The following is a 26,414-nucleotide window of genomic DNA, read 5'->3' as shown; positions in this document are numbered from 1 at the left end:
GAGGCCCCTGGGGTCGTGTCTCCGGGCTGTAGCAGGGATGGGGGTGCCTAGCTCTGGCCCTCAGCCCCCGCCGATAGCTGGGAAAGGGGGTGGGCTGGTGCCAGATGATTTGGGGGTTCTCAGCCACGCGGGAACCTTGTGGCTGCCGGGCGCCCGGGGCTACAGTGCTGGGCTGTCTGCTCTGGCTAGTGGGCAGGGAGAGGCTGCCTTCGTCGGCCCTGGCTCCAGCTGGGATGAAACCCCTCAACTGAGAAAAATAGGGACAGCGGTTGGGGTCTGGTGCAATGCTCAACCCTGACCCACTCCCCATCACCCCCTATTCCAGCCCTGGGCTCGATACCCCGACCTGAATTTTCACTGGCGGTTGGCCCCTCATAAAGGGGAGCAACCCACCTGGCTCGGTTCCTTTGGAGGCCACGTGCTGGGATCCCAGCTCTCCAAGAGGGGGCGGGGGGGGGGGAAGAGACCCATTTCTTGGTCTGCTCCCGCTTTGTCCCCTGCCACCGATCCCCCTGCCCTGGCCGCGCAACACAAGAGCATCCTATGTACCATTCCCTGGGCTGCATGAACGGGCATCTCGCACTGGAGCAGAGGGGTTCTTTCCCTTCCGTGTTTGGTGCTGGTGCAGCCGCTGCTGAGATCCGGTGTCCGGTTCTGGTGCCCACAATTGGAGAAAGACATTGATCAATTGGAGAGGGGTCAGAGAAGAGCCACGAGAATGATCAAAGGGTTAGCAAACCTGCCTGGTAGTGAGAAACTCCAGGAGCAGAAATGACTGAGCTCAACAAAGAGTAGGTGAAGGGGTGACCTGCCCAGGGAACGAGTATTTAATCAAGGGCTCGCCAATCTAGCGGAGGAAGGTCGAATGCGAATCACAGGCTGGAAGTTGAAGCTGGACAACTTCAGACAGGAAAGGGGTCAGTTTTGAACGGTGAGAGTCATTAATCTATGGCACAATTGAGCGAGGGTTGAGGTGGATTCTCCAACATGGCCAGTTTTTAAAAGAAGCTGGGATGTTTTTCTAACAGCTCTGTGCTGGGAATTATTCGGGGCAGATCTCAGGCCTGTTACACGGGAAGTCACCCACTAGCTGCTCACACTGGCCCCTGCCGGCCTTGGGATCTCAGCGGTCTCTGCCCGCAGGAGCCAGATCCTTCCTCCAAAGGGTTGGGAGAAAACTGGTGAAACTGCCCCCTTCGTGGATTCTGAGAGGTGGCTGGGAGCAAATTCACCAGCAGCCCCCCAACCTCCATGCGTCTTTCACTCGACCACCTGCTCCCAGGCAGGGAACCAGGCCCCTTGGCAAGGGAACGATCCCAGGACCGATCTCCAGGGCAGCGAACGACTCACTGGCCGGCAGCTGGTCCATAGCCTGCCCCGCCCTTGCAGCTAGTCCATAGCCTGCCCCGCCCTTGCAGCTATTGGGGTCCGGAGGATTTTGACCATGGGATGCCCAGCTTGCGCTAGGCTTGGGGAGCAGGGGTGTTTCCCCCTTCCAGAGACACCTCTTGAGTTGTTTATAAGCCTCCATTTTTCTGCAACTGGCCAGGCACCATCTCAGCTCAACTGCGGGGCCTAGAGCCACCCGGCCCTGGGGGTGTGGGGTGAGACAGGACCCGGCTTCCCCCCATCTTCCTCCAGGGCAGCCCCACAATCCACCACCCGCCTTAGGGACACTTCAGACAGGAAACTGGGACCCGCTTCCAGGCAGGCAGCAATGGGGGGGGAGTTAAAGACCCAGGACAGGTTTGTTCCACCTCCTTGGGGCCAGGGTGGGGGCCACAATCCAGGAATGAGGATCAGAGCCCTCACCCCAAGGTCTCTCACCCCCAGCTTCAAAAGAAGGGAGCAATGCCAAGGCAGAGCTGTGGAGAGAGGGAGAGGTGCCAGGGTGGTGTAGGACACTGAGGCCTGTGCCAAGACCAGCGAGTGAATTCGTGGGCAAGGGGCAAACCACTGCCCTGGTTTTCCGAAGCGCCGAGCTCTCTGCCAGCGCACTCAGGCCCCCAGGGCTAGGCTCCCACCCACAGCCTCAAGAGTCTGCTCCAACCCGGGGACTGGGGCTGGTTCCAGCCCTGCAGAGCCAGGCAAGGGGCAGTCCGGCCTTGCGGGGCTCGGGCCGGCTGGCGCTATGCCCAGCAGGGGTTAGTGCCAGAGCAATGGCTGGAAGGCCCAGGGAGCTGGGGTCAGGCGCATGGGGTGGGCCCCATGACACGTGCAAGCTGGCACAGTCCTGCAGTACGAGCATCGGCTGGGCGCAGGGGGCCCTACAGAGAAGAACCCAGAGTCGGGGCCCAGGGTTCAACACGATGCCAGCTAGGAGCCAGGCACTGACCAGCCAGTGCGTCGAATGGGGCTGGCCCGAGACAGCTCCCACCCCGGCAAGCAGGTGCGCCACAGCCCCCTGGAGGCAGAGCTGGGACGGGGGGGGTTAAGGCTCAGTCTAGGGGGGTTGACAGCATGGGGGTGGGGGGGAGAGCAGAGGGGTTCTGCCCAAGGACCCCTCGTTACAGCCCAGCTCCATCAATCCCAGCCTGTTTGGCAAAAAACAGCTGAAAGCCCCCCCATCGTTCGGCACCGACAGGCTGCGGGGGAGGCTCAGGGGCCCCTTCGTCCCCCCAGCTCAGACTACATCTACCACAATGCACCACAGCGTCCCTGCCCCGGTGCACAGTGGGAGATGTAGTTCAGCTGGGAGAGGGAAAGGGGGACAGGCAGCCGCCAGAAGATGACGCCTGGGGCCAAGGGCAGGCGAGCCCCCGAAAACACGGAGCTTTCTGCCCCACGAAGCTGAATTTTGCCTGCAAACTTTTGGGCGGGGGGGAGAATCACTCTTGAAAACCCCATTTTCTGCCCCAAGACAGTTTGGATGAAGCAGCCCAGAGTAGGGGGACACAGCAGAGGACCTTGGCAACTATTACTGCAGAGACAAAACCCTCAGGACCACGGAGAGGAGAAAAAAAGCCACCGTCAGGCCTCACACGCGAGCAGAGATGCTGCCGTCCCAAGCGGCCGGCCCTGGCTCTCCTCTCGGGAAGCCAAGCCAGTCCCCAGCGGTGCCCACGGGGCCCAGAGCAACAGCCTCTGGCACAAAGGGGGCAGGCCCCGAGGTGGGGGAGACGCTAAAGGCCAGGCACAGCAGACAGGATTCACCTAAACAGCTGTGCCACATCTGGGTCCCTCCTACCGCTCCCCCGGCGCTTGCCCTGCACAGGGAAGGAACAAAATACAATCAGTGCCCTGCCCTCCCCGCTAGCGAAGGCCTCAAAAATCTTGGTCTTCAAAAGACCTGATGGTGCCCAGATCTCCAGCCCAGAGTGCTCCAGGCGTTTAAGTGGTGAACCACAGCTCACCAGCGCTCTAACCACTGGGCCAGCTGTCCCACCCTGGCTCTTACCTTTGTAAAGAAATACTCCCCCCCTCCGCAAACCCCCCCCCAACAAATCAAGAATAAAAAGCAGGGTTACAAAATAAGTACAACTTTATCAGAGAGGGTTTGGGGGTGTTTCCACGGGGTGGTCTCGTACTTGGTTCAGGGGCAGGTTCTTTCACACGGTCAGACAGCGAGAGGCAGGGGCGCAGCGAGACAAAGCCAGCGAACACGGGCTGCCGGGTTTGGTTTTTTGGTTTTTGTTTTTTTTTTTGTAAAATTTTTTTTTTCCGTTTTGTTTTTTAATAACGTATTCATGGTTACCAGCCATAGTCATAACAAAAGTTATTCATAATAAAATGTATCTAAAATAACATTTCTATCTGAAACAGGAACCTTGTCTCTACTGTAGAAATAGGTGGGGGGGGGGGGGGTTGCCCCGGTTGGGGGTGGGGTTGTTTTTTGTACACACTACTATGCGGTATATACTTTGGAAAGGCCTTTAACATTTAAACAGGTAGAAGGGGGGAATTTCTTTTGTACCAGTGGGAGGGGCTCAGCCTGTGGGGCTCATCTACTTTGGGGCATGCGTCTCCCCCCACACTGCAGAGAGATCCGGGGAGACAAGGGACTTTTTGTCCCAGGGCATCTTTCTGGAAAGAGACAAACTTGTACCGAGGTCTGGGCAGGACCCTGCTCCCCTCTCCCCCCAAAATAAATCCATGGGGCTCTCATGAAGCCCAGTCATCCCCCAGATTCTCCCCTGCCCCCCCCCCCCCCAAAGCCCTGGTGTGAACTTCACCCCAGAGTCCCCTCCGCTGCCCCTGAACGCCTGAGGATACCACAAGCCTCGGGGTGACCCCGGTTCTCCGCTGGACGTGGCCCTTTGCACCAGTGCTGCTCCCCCGTTGAAACAGCATTATCTGCGCCCGCCGTTGCCCGGGTATCAGTGTCGGCGCAAGGTGGTGGAGAAACAGGGGCCCCTTCCCCCAAGCACAGCCAGGCCCGCACCCTTCGGCGCCTCATGGGAGCAGAGCTCGGGGAAGGGAACATTTGGAAGGTTTTAAATCTATTTGTTTTTTAAAAATGAGCGGCAAATCAGAAGGAGAAAAAAAAAGTTAATCCAATCAAAAGGGGGGGTTGGGATGGGTAAAAGCCACACCCCCTGCCCACAGGCTCCTCCCACCCCCCCAGCCCATGTAGTGTTTTTTGTTTTACACACATGCACAAGCACACACAAAGCTTGGGGCTTAGGGGAGGGCTCGCTCCTGCCTAATGCCCTGCCCCTGCCCCCCCCGAGCTCAGCAGGGCTCAATCCTCATCTCCCCTCACACCCCATCAAGGCATTTAAGGAACAGCTCTGTCCCCACTGCCCCCCAAACCCAGGGGTGTGTGTGTGTCTTCCAGACCACCCCAAAGGGGCTTGCAAACAACCCCCTGCTTCACAGCCCTTTCTCAGTCCCCGGCAAGTTCATTAGCATCGTGAGCGCCCCGCACTGTCCTGTGCGGCCCCCGGCCAGGAAGGGGCGCTCTAACCCGGCTGCCCGAGCTCAGTCTGACGGCGCTGCCAACACAGACAAGCTCCGGGCAGGGAGAGGCGACCCACATGCAGAGCCCAACAGGGGGGAGCCGCCAATTCATCCAGGCGGGTCTGCCCTGTGCGGGCACAGCCTTCCCAGCCTATGCCAGAGGCACACATGCCGGTGGGGGGGGGAGGGGGCAGACACACACACACCACACCCCCACCCATCAACCGAGCTGACCCTCGAGGGCTCCAGATGCAGCCAAACCAAACACCCACCAACCTTCTAATGCTTCAATCACGTAAGCCTTATAATTCCCACTGGGGGAGGGGGATACACCCCAGGAGAAGACGCCCAAAGGGTTAAATACCCTCCAATGCTCCAACCCCTCCCTCCCAGGTATCCCCATCACCCCCTACCCCCTCTCTTCAGCCCCGACCCAACACCCCTTCTCTGGGGCGTGGCTTCTTTCCCTGAATCCACCACTTGCCCTATGGGGGAGGGCATGGACCCCCTCAAAGGCCACACCCCCAGCCACCCTCTTATGGGGGAGGACGTGGCCCTCCTTCAAAGGCCACGCCCCCCAGTAGTCACAGGGGTGGGGTGGGGAGTTACAGGCACTTAATAACAGTTCCAGAAGAGTTCTCGGCCCCATCTGTGGAGGTGTTTCTCCCCAGTCCGCCCCCCATCGCAGGGATCAGGTGCGAAAAGCAGGCAGGAGGCTAACCCGGAAGAAACCAGCTCGCCAGGTTAGCCCCCCCGGTGCCTTTCGTGGCAACCAGCATCGGCCCAGAGCAGCCAGCCTGCCCTGGGGGGTGGGGAGGAAAGTGAATCAGATGCGCTGTATCCCCCCCTTCTCCACTACTTCCTCTCAGGAGCGTTTTACCCCATGCCGAGAAAGGATGGGGGGGGGGGCGGGAGGACACACACACATGCGTGACCCAAGATCCTGCTGCTTCTGGCTTCGTTACCCTGGGAGTTACAGGATGCAGCTCAGTATTAAACCATAGTTAAAGTAATAATAAAGTAGAAAAATATTAGAACATATAAGATGGTAAGATTGTAGTGAGAGCTTCTTCCAACCCCCGCGCCGTGACGGAGCTGATGGCAAACGCCGGGGGAGGGCAGGAGGGGGGTGGGGTGGAAGATTCAACCACCCCTTTAAGCACCCCCCCAAAAAAAATAAAGAGAACCCCCTAAAGCTTCTCAGGAACCACGGATCCCCGAGGCTGGTCAGATGGTGGAGGTCTTGTCGGTGCCATCTGTTAGGAGAGAAAACAGGACCAGTGTGTTGAGTGTCGAGGCGGAAGGGGACGAGTCGTCGTCCTGTGGCCAGGTTCGGGGCAAGGGCATTCATAAGGGGGCAGTGATTCCACGTGCCTGGCGGCAGCTCCACTCACAACAGAGACACCAGGAATTTGCCGGGCCCCCCAAACGCCAAGAGTAGCGGGAGCTCTTGGCCCAGGGTTTTGCTGCCGACTACGCCAGCTGCGTGCTGGGTTCTGCCACAGGAGCCCCATTGCAGACAAGCCCCATGCGTCTGGCTGCGATCTAGGGCTGTGAGAGCGTCGCCCACCCTGGGACGGGGGTCAAGGGGAGGGATCGGGCCCCATCTCAGTCTCCCGGGGACCTGCTGGCTTGTAACCCCCTTGAACACCCTCCCATCCCCGGGCAGACCCCGCGTCTCACCGCCCAGCGCGTGCTCCGTCATGCTCAGGCACAGCGACTCCAGCGTGGGGTTGATCTCCAGGTCTGTTCCAGGGATCTGGCAATCTAGAGAGGGGGCCGGAGGAACGGGATTAGCCATGTGGCCCCCACACTCCCTGATGGGCAATGGAAACTGGATTCACGCAGCACTCGTGACCACCCTGGCCCACCCAGCAAGGTGGCAGCTTTGAGCCTCATCCCGTTATTAACCCCTGCGCTGCCAACTTCTCCACTGAAAAATGGTGAGTGATGGAGAATCCAGTAATTGGGCTGGGAGTAGAACCCAGGAGTCCTGGATTCCAGCCCCCACTGCACCCTACTCCCCTCCCAGAACCAGGGATAGAACCCAGGAGTCCTGGTTCCCAGACTCCACTGCTCTAACCCACTAGACCCCACGCCCCTCCCAGAACCAGGGATAGAACCCAAAAGTCCTGACTTGGCAAGTAGCGTCCATCTGCTGCAACACATGCAGCCTGCTCTGGGGAGGAGTATGGCAGGCTGACACCCCACAGCCGGAGAGGAGGAGGAGAGCGAGTTTGCGGCAGATGGCCTCCTGCGGACCTGAGCTGGGCAGAACAGTCTCTCCAAGAACATCTCCTGTCTTGAGTCTGCCAAGGGCCGGTACCAGAAGGAGAGCGACCGGGCTACTCACCCTGGGGGAACATGATGATGGCCTGCGGGGACGTGTGGACGGGTAGCGAATGGGTGCGCTGGACCGAGCTGCGGCTCTGGCCGGGCATGCTGTTGCTGCCCCCGGGATTGGCGAACCACAGGTTCTGCGGCGAGAGGGGAAGACGGGGTAGAGGATGCAGGAGACTGGCCCAGAACAGCTGGTTCCCCCAGGCTCACGCGCGCCAGCCTGGCACACAGGGGATCCGGAGACAACGTTCCATAGCAGCAAAGGATTGGGGCGGCTCCGAGTCACGCTCCCCTGGAAGGAACAGCGGGCTAACGCCACGCTGGGAGAGGGGGCTGGCCTCCCGCGTCAGAGCGAGTCACAAGGCCCTTCTGCAAAAGGGGGAAGGCCCTGGCGCCCCCCAGGGGCGGGGAGGTGACACTGCAAGGGGAGAGCCCAGCTCGATTCTGCAATCCCGGGGCCGTCAGAGAGAACCGCGCTTTTCGACCTCACAGAGCAGCTCTTAACCCTCCCTCCCCCAAACAGGGAGCCCCACCAGGCCATTTAGAGAGCAGAAATTCATTTTAAAAAGGGGGGCCCCCATCAATTTATCCTGCTCTAGCCACTAGATCCCACTCCTTTCCTACAGCCAGGAATGGGGCTCAGAAGTCCCCCCGCCTGCCCTGCTCTAACCACTAGCGCTGGGGATAGAACCCAGGAGTCCTGGCTCCCAGTTCCATCTAGGATACCTATCTGGCTTCCGTCACAGTAATACACAAGCACCTCACAATCTAACATATTTGTCCTCAAATGTCCCCTAGCAGGCAGGGCAGATCGATTAACCCCATAATAACATGGAGAAACTGAGGCACAGAGAGACTATGATGGAGAATCTAATGGCTGGTCTGGGAACAGATCCCGGAAGTCCTGACTCCCAACCCCCCTGCTCTAACCACTAGACCCTACTCCCCTCCCAGAGCTTGGGATTGAACCTAGGAGTCCTGGCTCCCAGCCCTCCCCAGTGGGCCCCACTCCCTTCCCAGCCCTGCGTTCACAGAACTACACGTCTCTCTACAACCTGCTGACCTATACCAACGAGCCCTTCTAGATTGGTACATGCTGCTCCCATTCATTGTAAAATCCCCTTTGGCTCGGCTGCGTCTTCAGCCAGAGCCACAGGGAGTCTGGTTCGAGAAACCGGCCCACACCCGCCCCGCCGGACTCACCTGTCGTCCCTGGCTCCCGATGGGGCTGGTAAGTGCATGCCGAGGCAAGACCCCTCCAATCCCCGCTGGGCTCAGCAGCCCCAGGCGGCTCGGGGGCATGGCTCGAGGGGGCATCTGGAACGGTCGCTGCCCTCTGCGCGCGACACCCACCCCCACAGATCCAGCTATGGGGAGAGAGTTGGAACCAAAGGCCCATCTGGAGGAGGGGAGAAGGTGAAAAAAATAAAGGCCTGTTTTCAAGTCACCAGAGATTCTAGCTACTTGAAGCATCCCTTGGGATCGACCCCGACACCCCCCCCCCCCCCCAACACACACAAAATTTCACGTGGGACAGGTATTTGAAGCCCCCTCCTCCTCCAGCAGCCCACACACCTTAGTGTCTCGGGGCGTTAGACACACCTGGGCCAAGTGATATGTGATGTGTGGCGGGCGGGGGAGCACTAGAGAAGCCTAGAGGATGGGGCTGGTTTTCAGATGGTGCTTAGCACCCTCCCACCCTTGTGAAAACAAAGGTCCTTTAAAGGCATCTCAAGTGGCCTCCCCCATCTGCCACTTGAAAATCTGGCCTTCGCAGAGACAGATTGCCCCTTCGAACCGGGCTTTACCCCTCTCCGCTCCCCCCAGGAGGAGAGGCACAAACTAAACGGGCTTCCCCTGGTTGCAGCCGACGTGGGGATGGATTCCAGCTGGCTACTAGCGGCCAAAAGCATCCCAGCTCCCAGACACAGGAACAGGGAGAGAGCCGGGGAGGCTGACAGGTGACCCGAGCTGCTCAGCCTGCACTAGCGGGCAGCGCACAGAGCTGGGCTTTGAAACTCACATGAGCCAGCCATGCCCGCTAGGATTTGTGACCCCCGCCCCACAACCCAGCCAGCCCTGTCGGCCATCCCATTCCCTGGGCTCGTCAGGGGAAGGCTGCAGAGCTGGAGCGTGTGGGAGGATGGGGGATTTCGTAACGCACCCGTGTTGCTTCTGGGCCCCTGGGAGCGACCGGCCAGCTTCCCAGGCCCCTCAGCGGCGGGGAAGGACTGGAATTGAGACAGGGAGCGACCTGCCCATAGCGATGACCCCAGAGAGCTGGGAATAGAACCCAGGAGTCCCAACTCCTAGTCCCCGTCCATGCTCTAACTGCTAGGTCCCGCTGCCTCCCTTCCACAGCCATAAATCCTAGTGATCTAAGAGCCAAGTGACTCCAGGCACTGCTGGGACACCCCCACCCCCAATTTACTTATTGGCTGCACCTAGCAACTGCTATTGGGGCCCCATTGTGCTGGGTGCTGCCCAGACAGGCCCTGTTCTGAAGAGCTTAGTCTAAATAGACAGGGTGGAGGGGAAACTGAGGCAGCCTAAGTCACACATCAAGGCAAGAGGTGGGACCAGAACCCAGGTTCCGGAGAGCCCGATCCACTGGGCCATACTGTCTAGCCAGATTACCCAGGGGGTGTTATTCAGCACTGTCCCCACTCCGCCCCATACTCCCAGCCTTCATGTCATTCTACAGCTGAGCCCTGAAACCTCGCCACACCTACCCTTTCTGCTGGCGGTACCCTTGCATGTCGAGCACTGCCTTCCGGGGGAACGCCCGAAGCAGCTTCAGCACCTGCTGCTTCCAGGACAACAGCCTCTTCTTCTGCGTCTCCGTGAATGCCTGCGGCACACAGGGACAGCACAGTCAGGACGCCGGGCTGGCGCCAGGGCGTAGGGAGGGGGTGGGAGCAGCTGTGGGTAGGAGGGGCACAGAACGGGGGGCACTTTGCTACAGAGAGGGGAGGAAATGGAGGGATTCGAGCACACACCCAGCCCAAAGCAGATGTGTGTGTGGAGGTGCGGGGGTGGGAAAAAGGTCCTTAAATGACCTGCCTGGATCAGTTCAACAGCCCTGGGGCCTGGCCTGCTGGGCACGGCAGAGCAGAACCCCGGAGTCCTGAGGGGACCCAGCAGCCCCCGCCCCCGGGATCAGAGGGAGGTTTCCATGCAGACGATACCTCGTGAGTCAGGCACTTCTCTATGAGCTGGAGGTAACTGGTGATGTTCTCCTCATCAGGCCGGGAGACGAGCAGCTGTGTGCACACTGCGAGGGGAGCAGAGGGGTTACTCCCCGGGCCCCTCCAGAGCATCTCCCCTCCTCCCCACCCCCCGGACGTTCAGCATCATGCCCCCTGGAGGTGGGTGAGCAGAGGGGGATGCTGCAGCACACACAAAAAGGGACTCGCCCAAGGACAAGCGGTGAACAAGCAGCAGGGCTGGAAAGAACCCAGGAGTCCTGCCAGTCCCACCATTGCTCTAACCACTCAGTCCCCACTTCCCTCTCCCAGCCAGGAATAGAACCCAGGAATCCCAACTCCCAAGCCCCCTGCTGCTTTCACCACTAGACCCCACTCCCCACCCACAACTGGAATAGAACCCAGGTCCAGGTTCCCCTGCTCTAACCACTAGACCCCACCTCCCTCCCCCAGCCAGGAACAGAACCCAGGATTCCTGACCACCCACACCTGGAGTCAGGAGGAGAACCCAGGTGTCCTGTGCCTAACACACACAGCCAACCTTCGTCACATGCTTGGTTTTGTTTCACCGCTAGAGAACCCAGGCGTCCTGTGCCCAGCTCCCGCCCCCTCCCCCAACAGATGAGATAAGTCGTCCAGCTTCCCTGCCCCGCCAAGTGGGAGTCAGTGGGACCCATCCACCTGAAACAGGGCTGGAGACATCAGTCAGCCCCAGCCACACATGCCAACATGAGGGCATGCCCCCAAATTTGTACTGCCCCCATCTGGGAGAGAAGCACCAGCGCTCCCTCTAGCACCCTGGGACCCCCACAATGAGCTCCCTGAATGCCACTGGGGGAGAGGAAGCGCCTTCCGGACCAGACGCCCTTACCTTTCCCCATCACCCGGGTGAACTGCCCCGGGATGTCCCCTTCCGCGATGGGTGCTGTGGCCGACTCCCCGTCGCAGGGGGAGGCCGTCTGGGATGGGAAGCCATCCACCGCAGGCTCCTTGTCCTCTGCCCCATTGGTGGCTTTGTCCAGGCCCGGCCTGGGGGCTCCGTGGCGCTCGGGCACCGCCTGCTGCCCCTCCTTGGGCGTGGTCATGGCCTGGAGAGAGCTGTATGCTTTGATGGGCGTGATGATTATCTGCTGGAGCTCCTGGAGCGCGTTCCACAGGTTCCCTCCTTCAAGGATGTCCTGCAGAGGGGCCAGGGAAAGGGGGCAGGGAAGATGCCATGAAAAATTAAGGGCAGCTCCACGTCTCAAAAAGGACCAAGGGGCTCAGTGGTCCAAGCATCAGGATCATGGGTTCGAGTCCCAGCAGCAGAAAAAGCTGTAGGTAATTTAGGACTTGCAGCGACAAGATCCTGTCTGCCCTGCACGGCACCTGCCCAGAGATCTTGGGTTTTAACCCCAGCAGCCTCGAAGCAAACTCCCCCAGCTGCTGTGCCGTGAACCAGGGGAATAGCCCCTTTCCGCATCGGAGACCAAATCAGTGCGCAGCCTCATGCCCGCTCCCCTCCCGGTGCTCCTGGTTATCCAGGCTCCCAGCTGGTTTCACAGCCAGGGGCACTCCTGGAGCTATGGGAATGCTGGCTAATGCAGAGCCTTTCACCAGTGCAAACCAGCAGTGCCACCCACTACATGAATTCTGGTAGCACCTAGAGGCCCTGACCGAGATCAGGGCTGCGCCCCCCACCCCCCTTTGCACCAGGTGCTGTGCAGGCCCCGAGCGAGAGGCACAGATCCCAAGAAGCTCACAGCCTAAGCAAGGGCTGTGATCCTCATTTTACAGATGAAAGATTCGAGGGGCCTAAGGAAGAGTCAGGAATCAACCCCGGGTCCCAGCTGGGTGCCTTGACCCTGAGGCCTCCAGTTCAGAGCTCGCAGGGGAAGCCGGTGGGTCTTTTACCTTCTCCAGAGACTTGAGAACGCTCTGCCTCTCCCGCAGCTTCTGGATGCTCAGGGCAATTTTGTGCCTGGCTCCTTTGGTCACGTTCTGTGCAGGAAGGAAGAGATGTGGGAATGGAGGCGACAGCCACAGATGCAGCCACCCCCGCCCCTGACAGACTCAGAGACGTGGCTGGGACCTGTTCCCAGGGCATAGGTGCCCCCTGGGTGCCACGCAGCCCGAAATGAACTCGGGGCTCTTCCGGCCATTCCCCCCATGGGTAGGTGGGAATTTCAGGCTCAAGGTATCCAGAGAAGCTCCTGGAATTTAGCAATCAGATCAAATCAGGAGCGAAGTGAAACCTCCGGTGGCGTCTCACCTGCCTGGGCCAGGAGCTATGGGAATGGTGGCAGGTACCCATGCGTTTATGCAGTCCTGAGAGCGCTCTCCCAGCTCGGGGGTGCAGGAGCAGCCCCCTAAGTCTGTGGAAGACCCATGTCCTACAACACCACAGTCCCCCCATCCCCTGGTTGGGACCCACAAGGTGGCTGCTGCCCTCAAGAAGCGCACGGTCGAGCGGAGGCTGGGACCCTGCTGTCCCCTCCTCACCTGGGACTCCAGATGCTGCTCCGTGAGGGTCATCATCTCTTCGTACGTCATCTGGGAGAAGAGGGCTGCGTACTTGTGCAGGCGAAGGCTCTTCAGCCACGAGGGGACATCTGTGGAGACGGGAAAGACCAGCCCTTTAGCGTGACCTAGGCCGCCACCCACCGGCCAGGCCTGGGAAAGCTTCCGCGGCCACAGGATGGCGATAGCTCCCGGGACCGCCGGCGTGACGTACCAGCCACTTTGGGGCTCCCCAGACCCAGAGGAACATTCCCCTTTCAAGGCAGGGCCTTCTCAGGTGACAAGGGGTGTGTGTGTGAGAAAGGGTATGTGAAGGGCATTCAACCATCTTGGGGGGGTGGGGAAGGGAACGAGATTACAGACCATAGCTAGCTGATACCCACAGCAGGATTCCCATCATTAGAGCTCTGAAAATCCATGGATGTCCGCTTCATATCTGTGGACCGTTTTTGCAGATAGTGGATCGGATGCAGATACAACCACGCAGGGAGCTCTACTCACTGGTGGCACCTGGCCTGCGGCATCCAGCTTGGGCAGCTCGGTTGGGGAGGAGAGGGAGGGGGGGTTGTCCAGCACCCGCTCGCCGCGCCACTTCCTGTCCAGCAGCTCGGGCCCCTCGGGCAGAGCCAGCATCCCCACCATGGCCTGGCCCAGCAGCACTGGCCACGCTCCCAGTCCCGGCCCGCCGGCTCCTGGGATTGGACCCAGTGCCCAACCCCTCCCCCTAACTGTGATGCAACATACACCGCTGCTGCCACGTGCTGTCGCTTGTGAGCCCCTGGGAGCAGCACGCGATGTGACCCCCCAACTTCCCCTCCGCGCCGCCCCTTCTCCTTGAGACCCCTCCCCCTCCCTTGCTAGCCCTTGGGAGAGGGCTTGCTGCTGCGGGTGTGGATACAGGTGAAAGACGGCTAGCGGATCGTGGGTTGATCCTGGCGGATGCGGATCCACATTTTTGTATCCGCGCAGGGCTCTACCCGTCACGGAGATAGGAAAGGCTCATCCCCCTTGCTCACCGCTGCCCTTGTCCCCTCCAGCCCCTGGCCAAGCAGCCCTGGTCAAATCGCTGGGAGCCCCCTGGTTACAGCTGCACAGACAGGGGTCTGATCCAGCATGGGAGCCCTGCGTTCCCAACGTCGGCCGCCGGCAGAGCAAGGCAGTCAGGGTTCCCTCCCCAGCATGGGGTTCCCTACCCAGCATGGGGTGACCCCCCCTCTCCCCCACGCCGTACCTTTCATGCCACTGCCATCCTCCTGGAAGGTGTTGCGGCTACCGATCTGCTCTTCCGTCTGTTCGCTGCCCGAGGAGGCCACGCTGCTCTGGGGGGACAGGGGCGCGTGGTCCCCCGGGATGAAAGCCTGCCGGGCACACAGCTCGTCGGGGCTCATCCACTCACCAGGGGCCTGCGGGCTGGTGGGGATGAGGGACATGGAGCGCTTGAGCGGGCTGGGGTGGATTTGGCAGGGCAGAGCTGGAAAGGGAAGGCAGAGAATTAACATGACAACATCGGGACTGGATCTCCTATCCTACAGACCTACCAGGGAGGATGAGCGTCGCGTGGAGAGATCACACACCTACACCTCAGGGCAGCAGATGCCTCACGGCCTTGCGCTCAGAAAGTCCTTCTTAGCCAGGCTCCTGCTCTCTACATTCAGGATACAGCCCCAGAATGGGCCCTGCCCCCCCAGCGAGGCTCCCCCAGAGCCACTTGAGCAGAATTCTCTACACGGCTATGGTGCATTTCATCCAAGGCTCTTGATGCAACTGAGAAGCAGGAGTCAGGACCCCTCCCCGGGAAGTGGCCTGCTCCAGGGCATGCAGAGGATCGACAGCACAACTGAGAACCAAACCCACACCTATCGGGGGGAACTAACGTGACCACACTCTCTTTGCCAGTCACCCGTGCAGAGGGACGAACAGCAGCAAATGGCTTAGGAGGGTCAGTCTGGGCAGGGGGGTTGCATCCGGACTAGGCTGACCAGACAGCAAATGTGAAAAAAATCGAGAGGGGGTGGGGTGGGCGGTAGGAGCCTATATAAGTAAAAGACCCCAAAATCGGGACATCTGGTCACCCTAATCTGACTGACCTGGCATCTGCACTGCTCGGTGCTCTGTCTGCTTCCACAGCATCATGAAGCAGCTGGGGAGCAGTTCAACCCCCGTCTTGGCTCCCTGCTGTATTTGGAGGCAGTGAAAGGAGGCAGGTATCCTCCACCCCCAGCCACCGCTCTCTCCCGCTCCCTTGCCACGGATCTCCCACTATCCCGAGTGCCCCTGTGGGGGCTGCCAAGGAGCTAGCCAACACCAAGCAGGGGGATGGCAGATGAGCAAGGCAGAGCCCAGTTCGGCCAAGGGACCCAGGTTGTAAGTTACGGCCAGGGCGGTGAAGCAGGTGTGAGGTCTAATCGCCGCTCTGGGATGCAGCTGGTTTTTCCCGTGAAGTCTACAAACCCTGGGCACACCCTCAGAGGCGTTAAAGGGGACGCTGGTAAGTCAAACTCCATTTTGATTCGTGTTGTTCCTGTTTCTGTGCGAAGAGAACATACGTTTTCTCCCCTCCTACTCCCCGCACAGACACTGGAGAGCTGGGGGCTGCAGGGAGGGAAATCCACCTGGAACCGCCCCAATGGGAGGAGGAGGAGACTAAAGGGAAGGAAAAAGTGTCTGAAGGGACGAATGAATCTGATTAGCTTTAATAATCATTCCTGTTTCTTTAACAGAAGTAGAGACAGTTATTGTGTGTGTGGGGGGGTGTCAGTAGGTCACCTCCGAAACTGACAACCGCAGCTGCCCATCTTGACACTTCCCTGACCATCTTCAATCTTCATTTACTTTGCCAGTCCCTGTGGCATCTGTACGTACGTGTAAGCACACCCCCACGTAGGACTCCAAGCACTTCAGATGCCCAAAGCACTGTGCAAACATTAACTAATGCCCCTTGGGATGGAAGGGCAACCAATATTATCAGCCCCATTTTATAGATGGGGAAACTGAGACACTGGGCACTGACATGCCAAGCCCTGCCTCCTCCATTGTCAGAGCTTAGATTTGATCTGTCATCATCCCCCCTTCCTGGGCACACTACCACGCCTCCAACCCCCCTGCTGCTTGGGCCTCAAAATATTTTCTTCTGGGGCCTATCAGGAAGCAGGCATGGACTCTGAGGAGGAAGCATGGCTCAGTTGATAGGGACTCAGAACTCCTGGGTTCTGTTCCCATCTCTCCTGCTGACTAGCCACAGGCAAGTGGCTTTACCCACTCTGTGCCTCAGTTTCCCCATGGGTAAAGCTGCATCTCTGTCGAGTATTTTGAGCTCTAGAGAAGGCAGCCATGAGAATGATTAGAAAACATGCCTTAGAGAGAGACTCAAGGAACTCAGTCTACACAGTGTAAGGAAAAGGTTAAGAGATGACTTGATCCCAGATTAAGTACCTACATGGGGAACAAATATTTGATCATGGGCTCTTCAAGCTAGCAGACTAGAAATAAGGTTACATTGGCCTCTAAGCTCCTACCTACTGCCCACGCCCCATCCTGTCCCCTCCCCGCCATGTACCTGCATTTGCGTTGCTTCCGATGCTGTTGATGGCCGAGGGCACCGAGCTGGAGGAGTGGAAAGGCAAGTGTCCGTTTTCTCGGGGCAGCTTCTCCTGCCAGCCGTGTCCCAGCTCCCCCATGCCCGAGTCCACCGGGCCCTGCCACTCGTCCGAGCCCTGGCGCGAGTGGTATGCAGTGTCGGGCCGGCCCCTGCCCTGGCCAGAGTAGCCGCTAGACAGGCGTTCCTCAAGGTGGTTGAGCCATAGGGCCAGGGAGTTGCGATCGTCCAGCGTAGTGGCCGGGTGGATGAGGGCGTAGGACAGCAGCTGCCGGCTTTCCTCGATGAACAGGTTGCTCTCGATGGAGTAGGCCAGGACCTTCTGCAATAGCTTCATGTATTCGGACTTGGCTTCCGTGTTGCCAGGCTGTAGCAGGGGCAGGTGAGACAGGAGCAGGGAGACCACCTTGTCCTTCGATTCCTGGTGCCACTGGCTGATGACAGCTGTTTGGGGAAGAGGGGGCAGAGAAGGGTGAAGAACAGGAACAAAAGGGAGCCTGCTCCTTCCTCCAGTGGCTTTCGCCACAGAGAAATCAATGCAGCTAATTCTGGGGAGGAACAAGACAGCTGGTGAAGGAGTGTGTAGGAACACTCGCAACAGCTTCAGGCAGGGAGATTTGTATCCTACCGAAAGCCACAGTGTGGCATGACCAAGGGGGCTTACCAGAGCCAGATACCTGGAATGACGCCCCGACCCCAGACACGGTGATCTCAAGCAATCCAGGCGATCAGTCTGTGTCCCCCCCCCCCAAAATGCCACCACTTCCAGCAACAAAGAGAGCTCCATGGACTTTACAAATGGGGTCTCATTACTCCCACTTTACAGCTGGGGAAACCGAGGCACGGCGAAGGCAGCGACTTGCCCAAGATCAGCGGCAGAGCTGGGCTCATCAGACCCTGGGTTTAAAGCCCAGTGCTCGATCCACTAGGTCAGGCCACCTCTCCCTGCTGAACTCTTCCGATCTCCTCTGCCCAGAACTAACGGGGTTTGAACTCCCTTCCCCCGCACAGCATGCGGAACTTAAAGACAGGAATTGATTTGGGTGGGGAGGGTAAAAGAGGGCTTCAAAGGGAGCGGGCGCTCCACGCTGAAGCAGACATATTTGTTATGGGCATGGGGGGGGGGGGGAGAGTTGAGGGACGTAAGCCGTGGGAGCCTGGCAGAGAGATTTCTCAACCATGTAGGGATTAGGTAAATAACCGTACAGTTATTGGGAAATAACCAAGTGCACAGCCAGCCCAGCTCGAGAAGCAAATGGCGCTGGCTGGACGAGAAGGCCAGCAGAGAGAGCATAAGGGCTTGTGAACCAGAGTGGTGTGTCCCAGCTTTCTTCCAAAGAAGGGGCGAGTCCTAGGTCCTATATCCGAGCGTCTCAAAATCTTTAGTGGGGCAGAGAAAGGCGACTGTCCACATTGCACAGATGGGGAAACTGAGGAAGGCAGCGGCAAAGTGACATGCCCTGGGAGTTTGTGGCAGAGCCGGGAATTGAACCTAGGCCTCCAAGTCCCAGGTTAGTGCCTAACCACTGGACTGTCCTTCCTTGCCTTTGCCAGCTACCCCACACTCAGTGGGCAGTGGAATAAAATTCTAAACATTTGATATCGGTTCAGGGAGGATCAGAGTCATAGTTTGAACCACAGGCGCTGGATCATCCACGGGGAAAAAAAAACACAAAAACAAACAGTGGGTGCTAAGCACCCACCGGCAACCCCAACAATCAGCTTATCCCCCTCACCCCCCCCCCCCCCAAGGGCTCCTGCCAGCCATGATCAGCTGTTCAGTGGTATGCAGGAAGCATGGGGGGGGGGGGAGGGGAGGAGGAGGAGAGAGAGGCAAGGGGAGGGAGTGGGAGCAGGGCCTGGGGCAGAGCAGGGGTCAAGCACCCCCTAGGAACTCGGTGCCTCTGGTTTGAACCCCAGGCACGAGCAAACAAAGTCACAAGAACCATAATTAATTTCACCGGATGAAATTAACGGGCAGCAGGTTTAAAACAAACAAAAGGAAGTGGGTCTTCAGGCAACGCACAGTCAACCTGCGGAACTCATTGCCAGGGGATGTTGTAAAGGCCAAAAGAATAACTGGGTTCAAAAAAGAACTAGATAAGTTCCTGGAGGATTGGTCCATTAATGGCTATTAGACAAGATGCTCAGGGACACAACCCCATGCTCCGGGTGTCCCTAAACTGCCAGAAACAGAGTGGACGACAGGGGATGGACCACTCGAAACTGCCCTGTTCTGTTCATTCCCTCTGAAGTACCTGGTGCTGGCCACTGTTGGAAGACAGGATACTGGGCTAGACGGACCCAATATGGCCGTTCTTATGTCAAATGTTGATCTCAAGCAAGACAAATTTTAAGTGAGGGGGCTTTATCTAAGGTACCCCACGCTCGAACCAGGTTTGGATCGGTCACGCTATGCCGGACCCCCATGAGGCACAGAAAGTTTCAAGACCATCCAAGTCAGTCTCCGAATTTTAGAGCTCTTAGGAAAGTCAGCTGTTCAACGGCAAGCTAGACCCAACCTTAACTCAAGCAGGTGTTACAGCCTCTTTGGAATCACCAACTCTCAGCAGAGATGACCAAGCCCCCTCAGCGGTCAGAGACAGTACCACAGCGTTCCAGGACAATGGGTGTGAGGGTCTTGGGTCAGAGGAGATCCAAGGTCCCATCCACTCTGCATGGACATGAAGATCTCCTTGGTTACTTTCCGAGGGAGCAGGGGTTTGCCCTGGTTTCCTGAGCCAAAATTTCCTCTCTCACCTCCAGCTGGTCTGCCTTGCTCTCCCCCCCAGAAGCAGCTGCGTTGGAGGTGCTGTCGGCACAGTCCGCGCAGCTCCAACAGAGGGGTGCCTGCAGCTCCCTCAACACTACCTCCCTGCTAATCCCAGCTCTGCTACTAACTGACTGTGTATGGACTGAGGGGTCACTTTACTGCCCTGCCTCAGTTTCCCCAACGCCACGGGGAATGCATTTGGATGCTTGCGGCTCTGGACATCTCTTCCCTGGCAGCACAGGCTGCAGAACTGGGATCTCTTGTTCTTTAATAGCGACTTCGGGAGAAATTTTCCCTGCAAAGTCAGAGCAGACAGATTCCAGCACACGCCGCCACCACCGCGGGCAGATGCCCAAAGGATACAGTTACAGGCCCGGAGCTACCCATTAATTGTGCGGGGGGGGCCCCACAGGCTGGAAGGGCAGAGTCTGCTCAGCTGCGTGCCTGTCGGATGGAAGATACCCTCTGCCAAGGGAAGCTGCAATGAGCGACACATGCAGGCTCAGCAATCTTAATTCTTTAAACCTTAGCTCCTACCCACTGTTTCCTCTTGGCCTCCTAGGAGAAGATCCTTCCCACACCTGTGGAAGGACAGGTCTGCTGCACAGAGGGGTGACCCCACAACTGCACAGGGCCCCCTTCTACAGCTCTGCACAGTGGGGACTTGTGCCACTACTCCGCTCTCGAGAGTCCCCTGCAAGGGAGACAGTGTGGGCATGACATAGGCCTGGAGGGTCAGGACGCCTGGGTTCTATTCCTACCTCTTCCACCGATTTGCTGAGAGAGCAAGGGAAAGTCACCGCCTTGCCCCGTGCCTCAGTTTCCCCCTCTGTAAAACAGGGATAACCATACGTTGCAGGACACTTAAAGATCTCTGGATGAAAAGCACTGGCTCAGCCCAAGTCCTGAGTTCCCCGGAGGATGGGTGGTCCGATTAATGGAACTGGAATCTATTGCCTTCATGGTTTATTTAGGGGGATCCACACATCGCCAGAGCAACTGTAGAAACAAGTACGTGTTTGACACTCCAATCTGGGCTATGACCCATTCCTGCCTGCCCCTAGCAGAGCACGCAATCTCAGCCAGGGAGCAGGAGACACACTTGGAAAGGACAGAGCGGCTACCTCAGGGGCATCTCCCATCACACACAGACAGCTATTTTTAACCTGGAAATTAAGGTTTAGGGAAAGGCTAGGCCGCAGAGGCTGAGGCCAACGATTCAGCGAGTGTCTCCCGCAAGCTGCCGACAGGCCCTGCGCAAACTTGACAAGATTTGCTTTGCCACCTCTCTGTGGGTGAGGGTGGTCCTTGGTCCCTCGATGAACAGCTAGGGGCTAAAAGGGTACCAGGCTGCACAGGGTTGGCCACGTTTCCAATCTCAAATCACCCCATGGGGGAATTCTGGAACGAGGCTGTTAAAATTCACATGCGAGCTGAAGTGTGGTACAAGCGAGAGGGGAGATTTTAGCTGAATCAAGAGCTCTTGCTTTAAAAAAACACCGAATAGGTAGAACTTTTTTTTAAATCTAGCCTGTTCTGAGGCCCGAAACATTCCGAATCTAACATTTCTTCCCAGCTGAAAAGCAACACGCTTTTTACAGTTCACTCATTACTTGTTTTTAAATCAAACAGTCCTTTCAATTCAGATCATTTCCTTTTAGGAACAAAACAAGAGGCCCCTTAGATGGTTAAGTTTTACTTTGCTTTAAAAACTGGCTACCGAAGACGGGAAATGGCTAAATACTTTTGGCTGAGTACATATTGTACGGCTGGTGTTATGTATTTAGCTTCAGCTAGATGGAAACAATGTTAAACTGTCTAAAGAGTTTTGATCGTGCTGATTTTGGGGGCGGAACTGAGTTAAGGAACAGCTTAATGACGTAGAGAGAAATGATAGGAAGTCAAAGAAATTTGGTGTCCCAGAAGCTGGGAAGGGGTGACAGAGATGGATCACTTAATGATTCCCTGTTCTGTTTGTTCCCTCTGAAGCACCTGCCATTAGCCACTGTCGGAAGACAGGATACCAGGCTAGATGGACCTTTGGTCTGACCAAACAGTATGGCCCCGTTTCTTGATCCTTTTGGATCAAAAACGTGAAGCTAGCTCAGACGAATGGCAGTCTGGTATTATTTGACACCTCTGCTTTTCCCCCTCCTCTTCAAAAGCCCCCACTTCCCTTTGTTGCCTATTTGGGCATGTCTTTTTATTATTATTACTCTCACCCTAGCACGTTATGTCTACGTAATATCGTCTGATTTTGTGTTGTCTGGTCTTGCAGCTCTGACAAGTTGTAAAGTCACGTAACTGCATAATCTTACTGGCTATCCTGTGAAAGGGGCAGTAACTGGTAACGTCATACAAGCTGCAAGTCCTTTACCTGTTTGTAGTTTTTTATTGTTTCTTTAGGAAAATAAATAAAAAAGTTAATCACACACACACACGCTTTTAACCAAGTTAGCTACACAATGAAGCCTGAAGAAAAAAAAAGAAAAAAAGAGTTAGGGTCTTGCTGATACTTTATATATGGCATGGCCAAACCGCGGCTCTTTCGCAGTTCAAGTATGGCTCATGGAGCCCCTCCCCCGCTTCTCCATCTACCAGACTGGGGAGGGAGGGAGGGGTTGGGGCTTCTGCCCTGCAGGGAGGGGGGTCTCGGGCCTTTAGTCCCAGCAGGCGCCGCCCGGCGGGGCAGGTTGTGCATGTCTTGTGGCTCTCAAACTTCTGAAGATTACTGCATGTGGCTCAGAAAGTCAGTAAGTTTGGCCACCCCGCTTTACATCTGCACACCAGGATATTTCAAGGGCAGATGCCACCCCATTGCCACCAGCATAGTTTGAGTGGCAAAAAAAAAAAAAACACAACCACCCACCCTAGATGGAGTTATACTGGTATAGCTTACCTTGCTTTTGGCAAAGCCAAATAAACTGTATTGGAATAAAAGCACCTTACACTGGTGTAACTGCACCTGCATTAAGGCTATTACTGGTAAAAAGTCACTAGACGTGTACATTCAAAGTGGATTAGTTAAACTACACTAAGCTCCGTGTGGATGTACTCATTAAGAATGAGAAAAAAGAAAAGGAGTACTTGTGGCACCTTAGAGGCATCCGATGAAGTGAGCTGTAACTCACGAAAGCTTATGCTCAAATAAATTTGTTAGTCTCTAAGATGCCACAAGTCCTCCTTTTCTTTTTGCGGATACAGACTAACATGGCTGCTACTCTGAAACCTGTCATTAAGAATGAGAGTGGCCTTAATTCAGATTAGTTTAATTCAATTTCAAAACCTCACTCTCAGAATTCACTTCCAAAGTGAATTAAACTGAATCAAATTAAGGCCATTTTAATTTACAATGGGAGTGTCCACCCAGTAATTTAAAGTGACGTCACTAATTTTACACCTTGTGGTTAATTCCGATTAATTTTCCTGAGGGTCCCCATGTAGACACGCCTTAAGTGTCCACACTGAGGGTTTCCCTGGTTTGATTAAGTCAGTTTGATTTCCTCATATTTATTCCCCGCCCCGGGGGGTGGGGGGGGGGGGGGAGGAGGAGAGAAAGGAAGGGAGGAGAAGGTCTTAACATGCACGCATACAAGACTTTAGACCAGACATTTCTCAACCAGGAAGGCCACAACCTTCAAGGGGGTTACCAGATGCTGAAAAGTTTTAGTACTAAAGCAAGGAAAATCTCACTCCCCCATTTCTGGCACATCTTGACCTTTTCATGGTCAAGCATTCTCCAATCAACCTCTCAAAACACACAAATAAGTTATACAGGTTTACCATTATCACTGATTGTTATTTATATTTTACTCTTTTATAGTAAGAGTCAGAGGCTCAGGAAAACGTTTGCCTTCAAATAAGGGGTCGCCAGCCTCCAGGCTGAGTAACAAGTCACCCTACAAGTAAATCTGCATTAAGGCCAGATCTACCCTGAAAGAGCTTTAAACGTCTGTGCTTCTGAGATACTTAAGAGACACACACAGCAGCTACTGCATACCAGGGAGGAGAGTTAAGTAGTTCCAATACACTGCAATTGCTCTCCAAGAATCTGAAGAATGTGAATAGCAAAGGCGGGAGAGTGGCTGGGGGTGGGACCAGGAAGAAAGGGGATGAAATGGAGGTGGGGGAACAGAGGTTGAGTTGAAGCTGGGGAACACAGTCTCCTCCCATGGAAAAAGGAGCCCTGGCTCCTGGAACATTTAGAACTAGGTCACAGAGAGGATTGTACTTAGGAAGAACGCTGCCCTGATTCCCGGTGGGCTGGATTATATAAACCAATTGTCTATTTCAATCTTTGGTGTAGGACAATACACATGCTCCAATGCTAGTCACTAAGATCTCCTGTTTACACAGCGTTCCAGGCCCAAAAGGGGGAGCTCTCCCCTCGGAAACCATATTGACCCCCATGCCTCAGAGCAGCACTAAGGGGCCCAGCCTCCTGCAGAAAGAAAGACAGGCATATCTCCTTTCTGAATCAGGGCTCACCCCACTACACCAGCTTGTCTGCTGCTGTCTTGGGGGACGCCATTAAGCAAGAGCTGCCCTGGTATCCCAGCTTTAATGAGCAGAGTCTAAATTACCACCATTTGTATGACAGTTGTGCCCAGCCATGAACTGGGAGCCCATTACGCTAGGGGCTGTACAGGTGTATTACGGTAGCACCTAGGAGCCCCAGTTACAGACACAATTGTGCTAGATGCAACACAAACAGACAAAAAAAGACGGTCCCCGACCCAAGAGGTTTACAATCCCAATGGATAGAGCATGCCTCCTTTTCCACCCTAAACCACTGTATAGTGTTGTTGCAAAGCTGTTATCAGCTGCCCTGTCTCGCCCCAGACATGGCTGCTTTTCAGAGACGGTTAGTCTCGCATACCACAACAATGGATTCATTTTATAGTTCAGAGAGGGGAGAGTCGGATTAAACTATGCTGATCTAAACCCACCCCATTCCTGATGCTAATCCCAGTCTGCTCCACCTCGGGTCGGGGGGGGGAGAGAAACGGCTCCACCTGACCGACAGCAGCCGCGTCCCGAAGCTGCGGCAAACTTACCTGCGCTGTTGGCCTCCGACTCCACGATGTGGATCTCGGTGCAGTCGGCCAGCGAGTGCTCCAGGCACAGCTGCAGGAAGCGGGCTTGGGTGCGAGTGACGCGCTTGAGGAGGGAGAGCAGAGCCACCGTCTGCTCGCATTCGTTCCAGCCTTTGAACCAGCCGGCCAGGATTCCCACCTGATCCCGGAACATCATGGTGGCAGGCGCGTCAACGCGGCTCGACAGCGACACGCCCAAGGCTGGGGGGGATGGGGAGGGGAGGGAAGGGGGTCAGGGGAGAGGGGGGGAGCAAGGGAAACCCCCTCACATGGTTTCAGCTTTAAGTCCTACGGTTTGGCCCAGGGATGGAGGAGGGCACGACCTGGAATGCAAATCCTGCTGCCAGTGAAGCTGGGATCACATGTGTGGGGGGGAGATTGTCCCAAAAGATCTTTCTCTGTGTAGATCCTTTTGCAGGGCTCTCCTCTAAGCAGACTGCCTTGGAGATCCCTGCAAGGAAAAAGAAATATGAGACCGATTAAGAAAGATTGGCCACCCCGGAGCACAGCCTGCATTGTTCTATAACCAGGTTTAATGCCTCTCTTGCTTTACAACAACAGACAGTCGGGACGATGACACATCCAAACACGCAACAGGCTATACCTTGAGCCCAGCAGAAAGCCCACTTGCGGAACTCATTGCCACAGGAGATCAGAGAGAGTCAACTATTGCATCTGGACAGCTTTATGACCAGCAATGTTGGTGCAAATCAGACCTCAGGTGGGAGAGACGAATTCACTTTTCTTCCCTGTTTCCCCCATGTACGGTATTGTGCAATTCACAGATTCCTAGGGACCATTGTGATCACCTAGTTTGACCTTCTGGATAGCACAGGCCAGAGACCTGTCCCAAAATAATTCCTAGAGCAGAGCTTTCAGAAAAACACCTAGTCTTGATTTAAACATGGTCAGTGATGGAGAATCCACGACCACCATTGAAACAATATCCCAAGGGTCAACTACTCTCGCTGTTAAAAATGTATGCCTGATTTCCAATCTCAAGTTGTCTAGCTTCAACTTCCAGCCTTTGGATCACGTTAGACCTTTGTCTGCTACACTGAAGAGCCCAGTGTTAAATATTTGTTCCCCACGTAGGCATTTACAGACTGGGATCAAGTCACCCCTTTAGCTTAAAGAGAAAGTTACTAGATTGAGCTGGTTGGATGAGAAGGGGATTCACCTTAAGCATCAGGCACTGGATGTTGATAGAGCCCGGACAGCAGGCAAGGTAGAGCAGCCGTCTGACCCAGTGCGGCAGGAAGGTGCCAGATGGAATAACAGACCAACCAGGCGAGGCAGGGTAGCGATACAAGGGCAGGGTACCTGATCAGAGAGACCCAACCAGCCAATCCTGGGCAACCACATTGCTACAGTACCATAAACCCTCTCCTTCCCTCCCCCTGCCCCGAACTGCAAGTTCATCTCTGTTCATTTCGCATGCAGCCAACCAATCCAAGCAGGTCCAACTCCCCCCAACCCCAGGGCTGCCCTAACAAGACGTGAAGCGAGATTTGAAAGCAGCACTGTGACAAGCGAGCTGATAGGGAGAATCAAGTCAGGGCCGGCCACTGGTGGAAAAGGATGGTTTGGGGCCAAAGTTTAGGTTTTGGAAAAAGGAGATCTTCTCTCTTCTGCCCTGCCCAATAAGATAGAAACCTGGAAAGCCAGGGAGAGGGGATTTTTACATTTAAAGTCTTCTCTTGCACTGATTGCTGCCCACACAGCAGAACTAACAGCATTCAAGAGGCAAAACGGTCCAAGCTGAAGGACGTACATTATAAACACACAGGAGGCCTGCAAAGTCAAAGACCTGGGGCGTATCCACACTACAAAGACTTTGCGGGTATAGTTGTGTCCACACCAGGTTTGCTGGCACACCTACATCAGTTAGGGGGGCTTATTTTCATCCCCACACTCCTAGTTAACATAGCTATGCTTGCAAAACACACACACTCCCTCCAATCCTTTTTAAGCTTTAAAAAAAAAAAAAAAAAAACACCAAGCAG

The 26,414-nt window shown here is 56.1% G+C and overlaps 1 protein-coding gene across 2 annotated transcripts in view; it reads right to left on the bottom strand.

Annotated features, from left to right (window-relative positions):
* Positions 1-3,463: 3,463 nt before the first annotated feature.
* SAMD4B (sterile alpha motif domain containing 4B) overlaps positions 3,464-26,414 on the bottom strand; it is a 34,445-nt gene continuing 11,494 nt past the window's right edge. Inside the window, exons 1-13 of one of the 2 annotated variants that reach the window (XM_037884428.2) lie at positions 25,589-25,764; positions 24,370-24,859; positions 16,501-16,983; positions 14,176-14,415; positions 12,927-13,036; positions 12,339-12,425; positions 11,317-11,623; positions 10,428-10,513; positions 9,972-10,090; positions 8,443-8,638; positions 7,253-7,376; positions 6,583-6,666; positions 3,464-6,155 (exon numbers count right to left, since the gene is read on the bottom strand). In XM_037884428.2, the coding sequence (XP_037740356.1) occupies positions 6,127-6,155; positions 6,583-6,666; positions 7,253-7,376; positions 8,443-8,638; positions 9,972-10,090; positions 10,428-10,513; positions 11,317-11,623; positions 12,339-12,425; positions 12,927-13,036; positions 14,176-14,415; positions 16,501-16,983; positions 24,370-24,565 (2,061 nt within the window). In that variant the 5' untranslated portion in view covers positions 24,566-24,859; positions 25,589-25,764 and the 3' untranslated portion in view covers positions 3,464-6,126. Of the gene's footprint in view, positions 6,156-6,582; positions 6,667-7,252; positions 7,377-8,442; positions 8,639-9,971; positions 10,091-10,427; positions 10,514-11,316; positions 11,624-12,338; positions 12,426-12,926; positions 13,037-14,175; positions 14,416-16,500; positions 16,984-24,369; positions 24,860-25,588; positions 25,765-26,414 lie in introns of those variants that run through there. The other variant, XM_037884427.2, reaches the window with a different exon arrangement.

Source organism: Chelonia mydas, chromosome 23, assembly GCF_015237465.2.
Source record: "Chelonia mydas isolate rCheMyd1 chromosome 23, rCheMyd1.pri.v2, whole genome shotgun sequence".
NCBI classification, from domain to species: domain Eukaryota; kingdom Metazoa; phylum Chordata; order Testudines; family Cheloniidae; genus Chelonia; species Chelonia mydas.
Note: the sequence above shows the minus strand (reverse complement) of the source record. Positions and strands in the feature narration are given on the sequence as shown.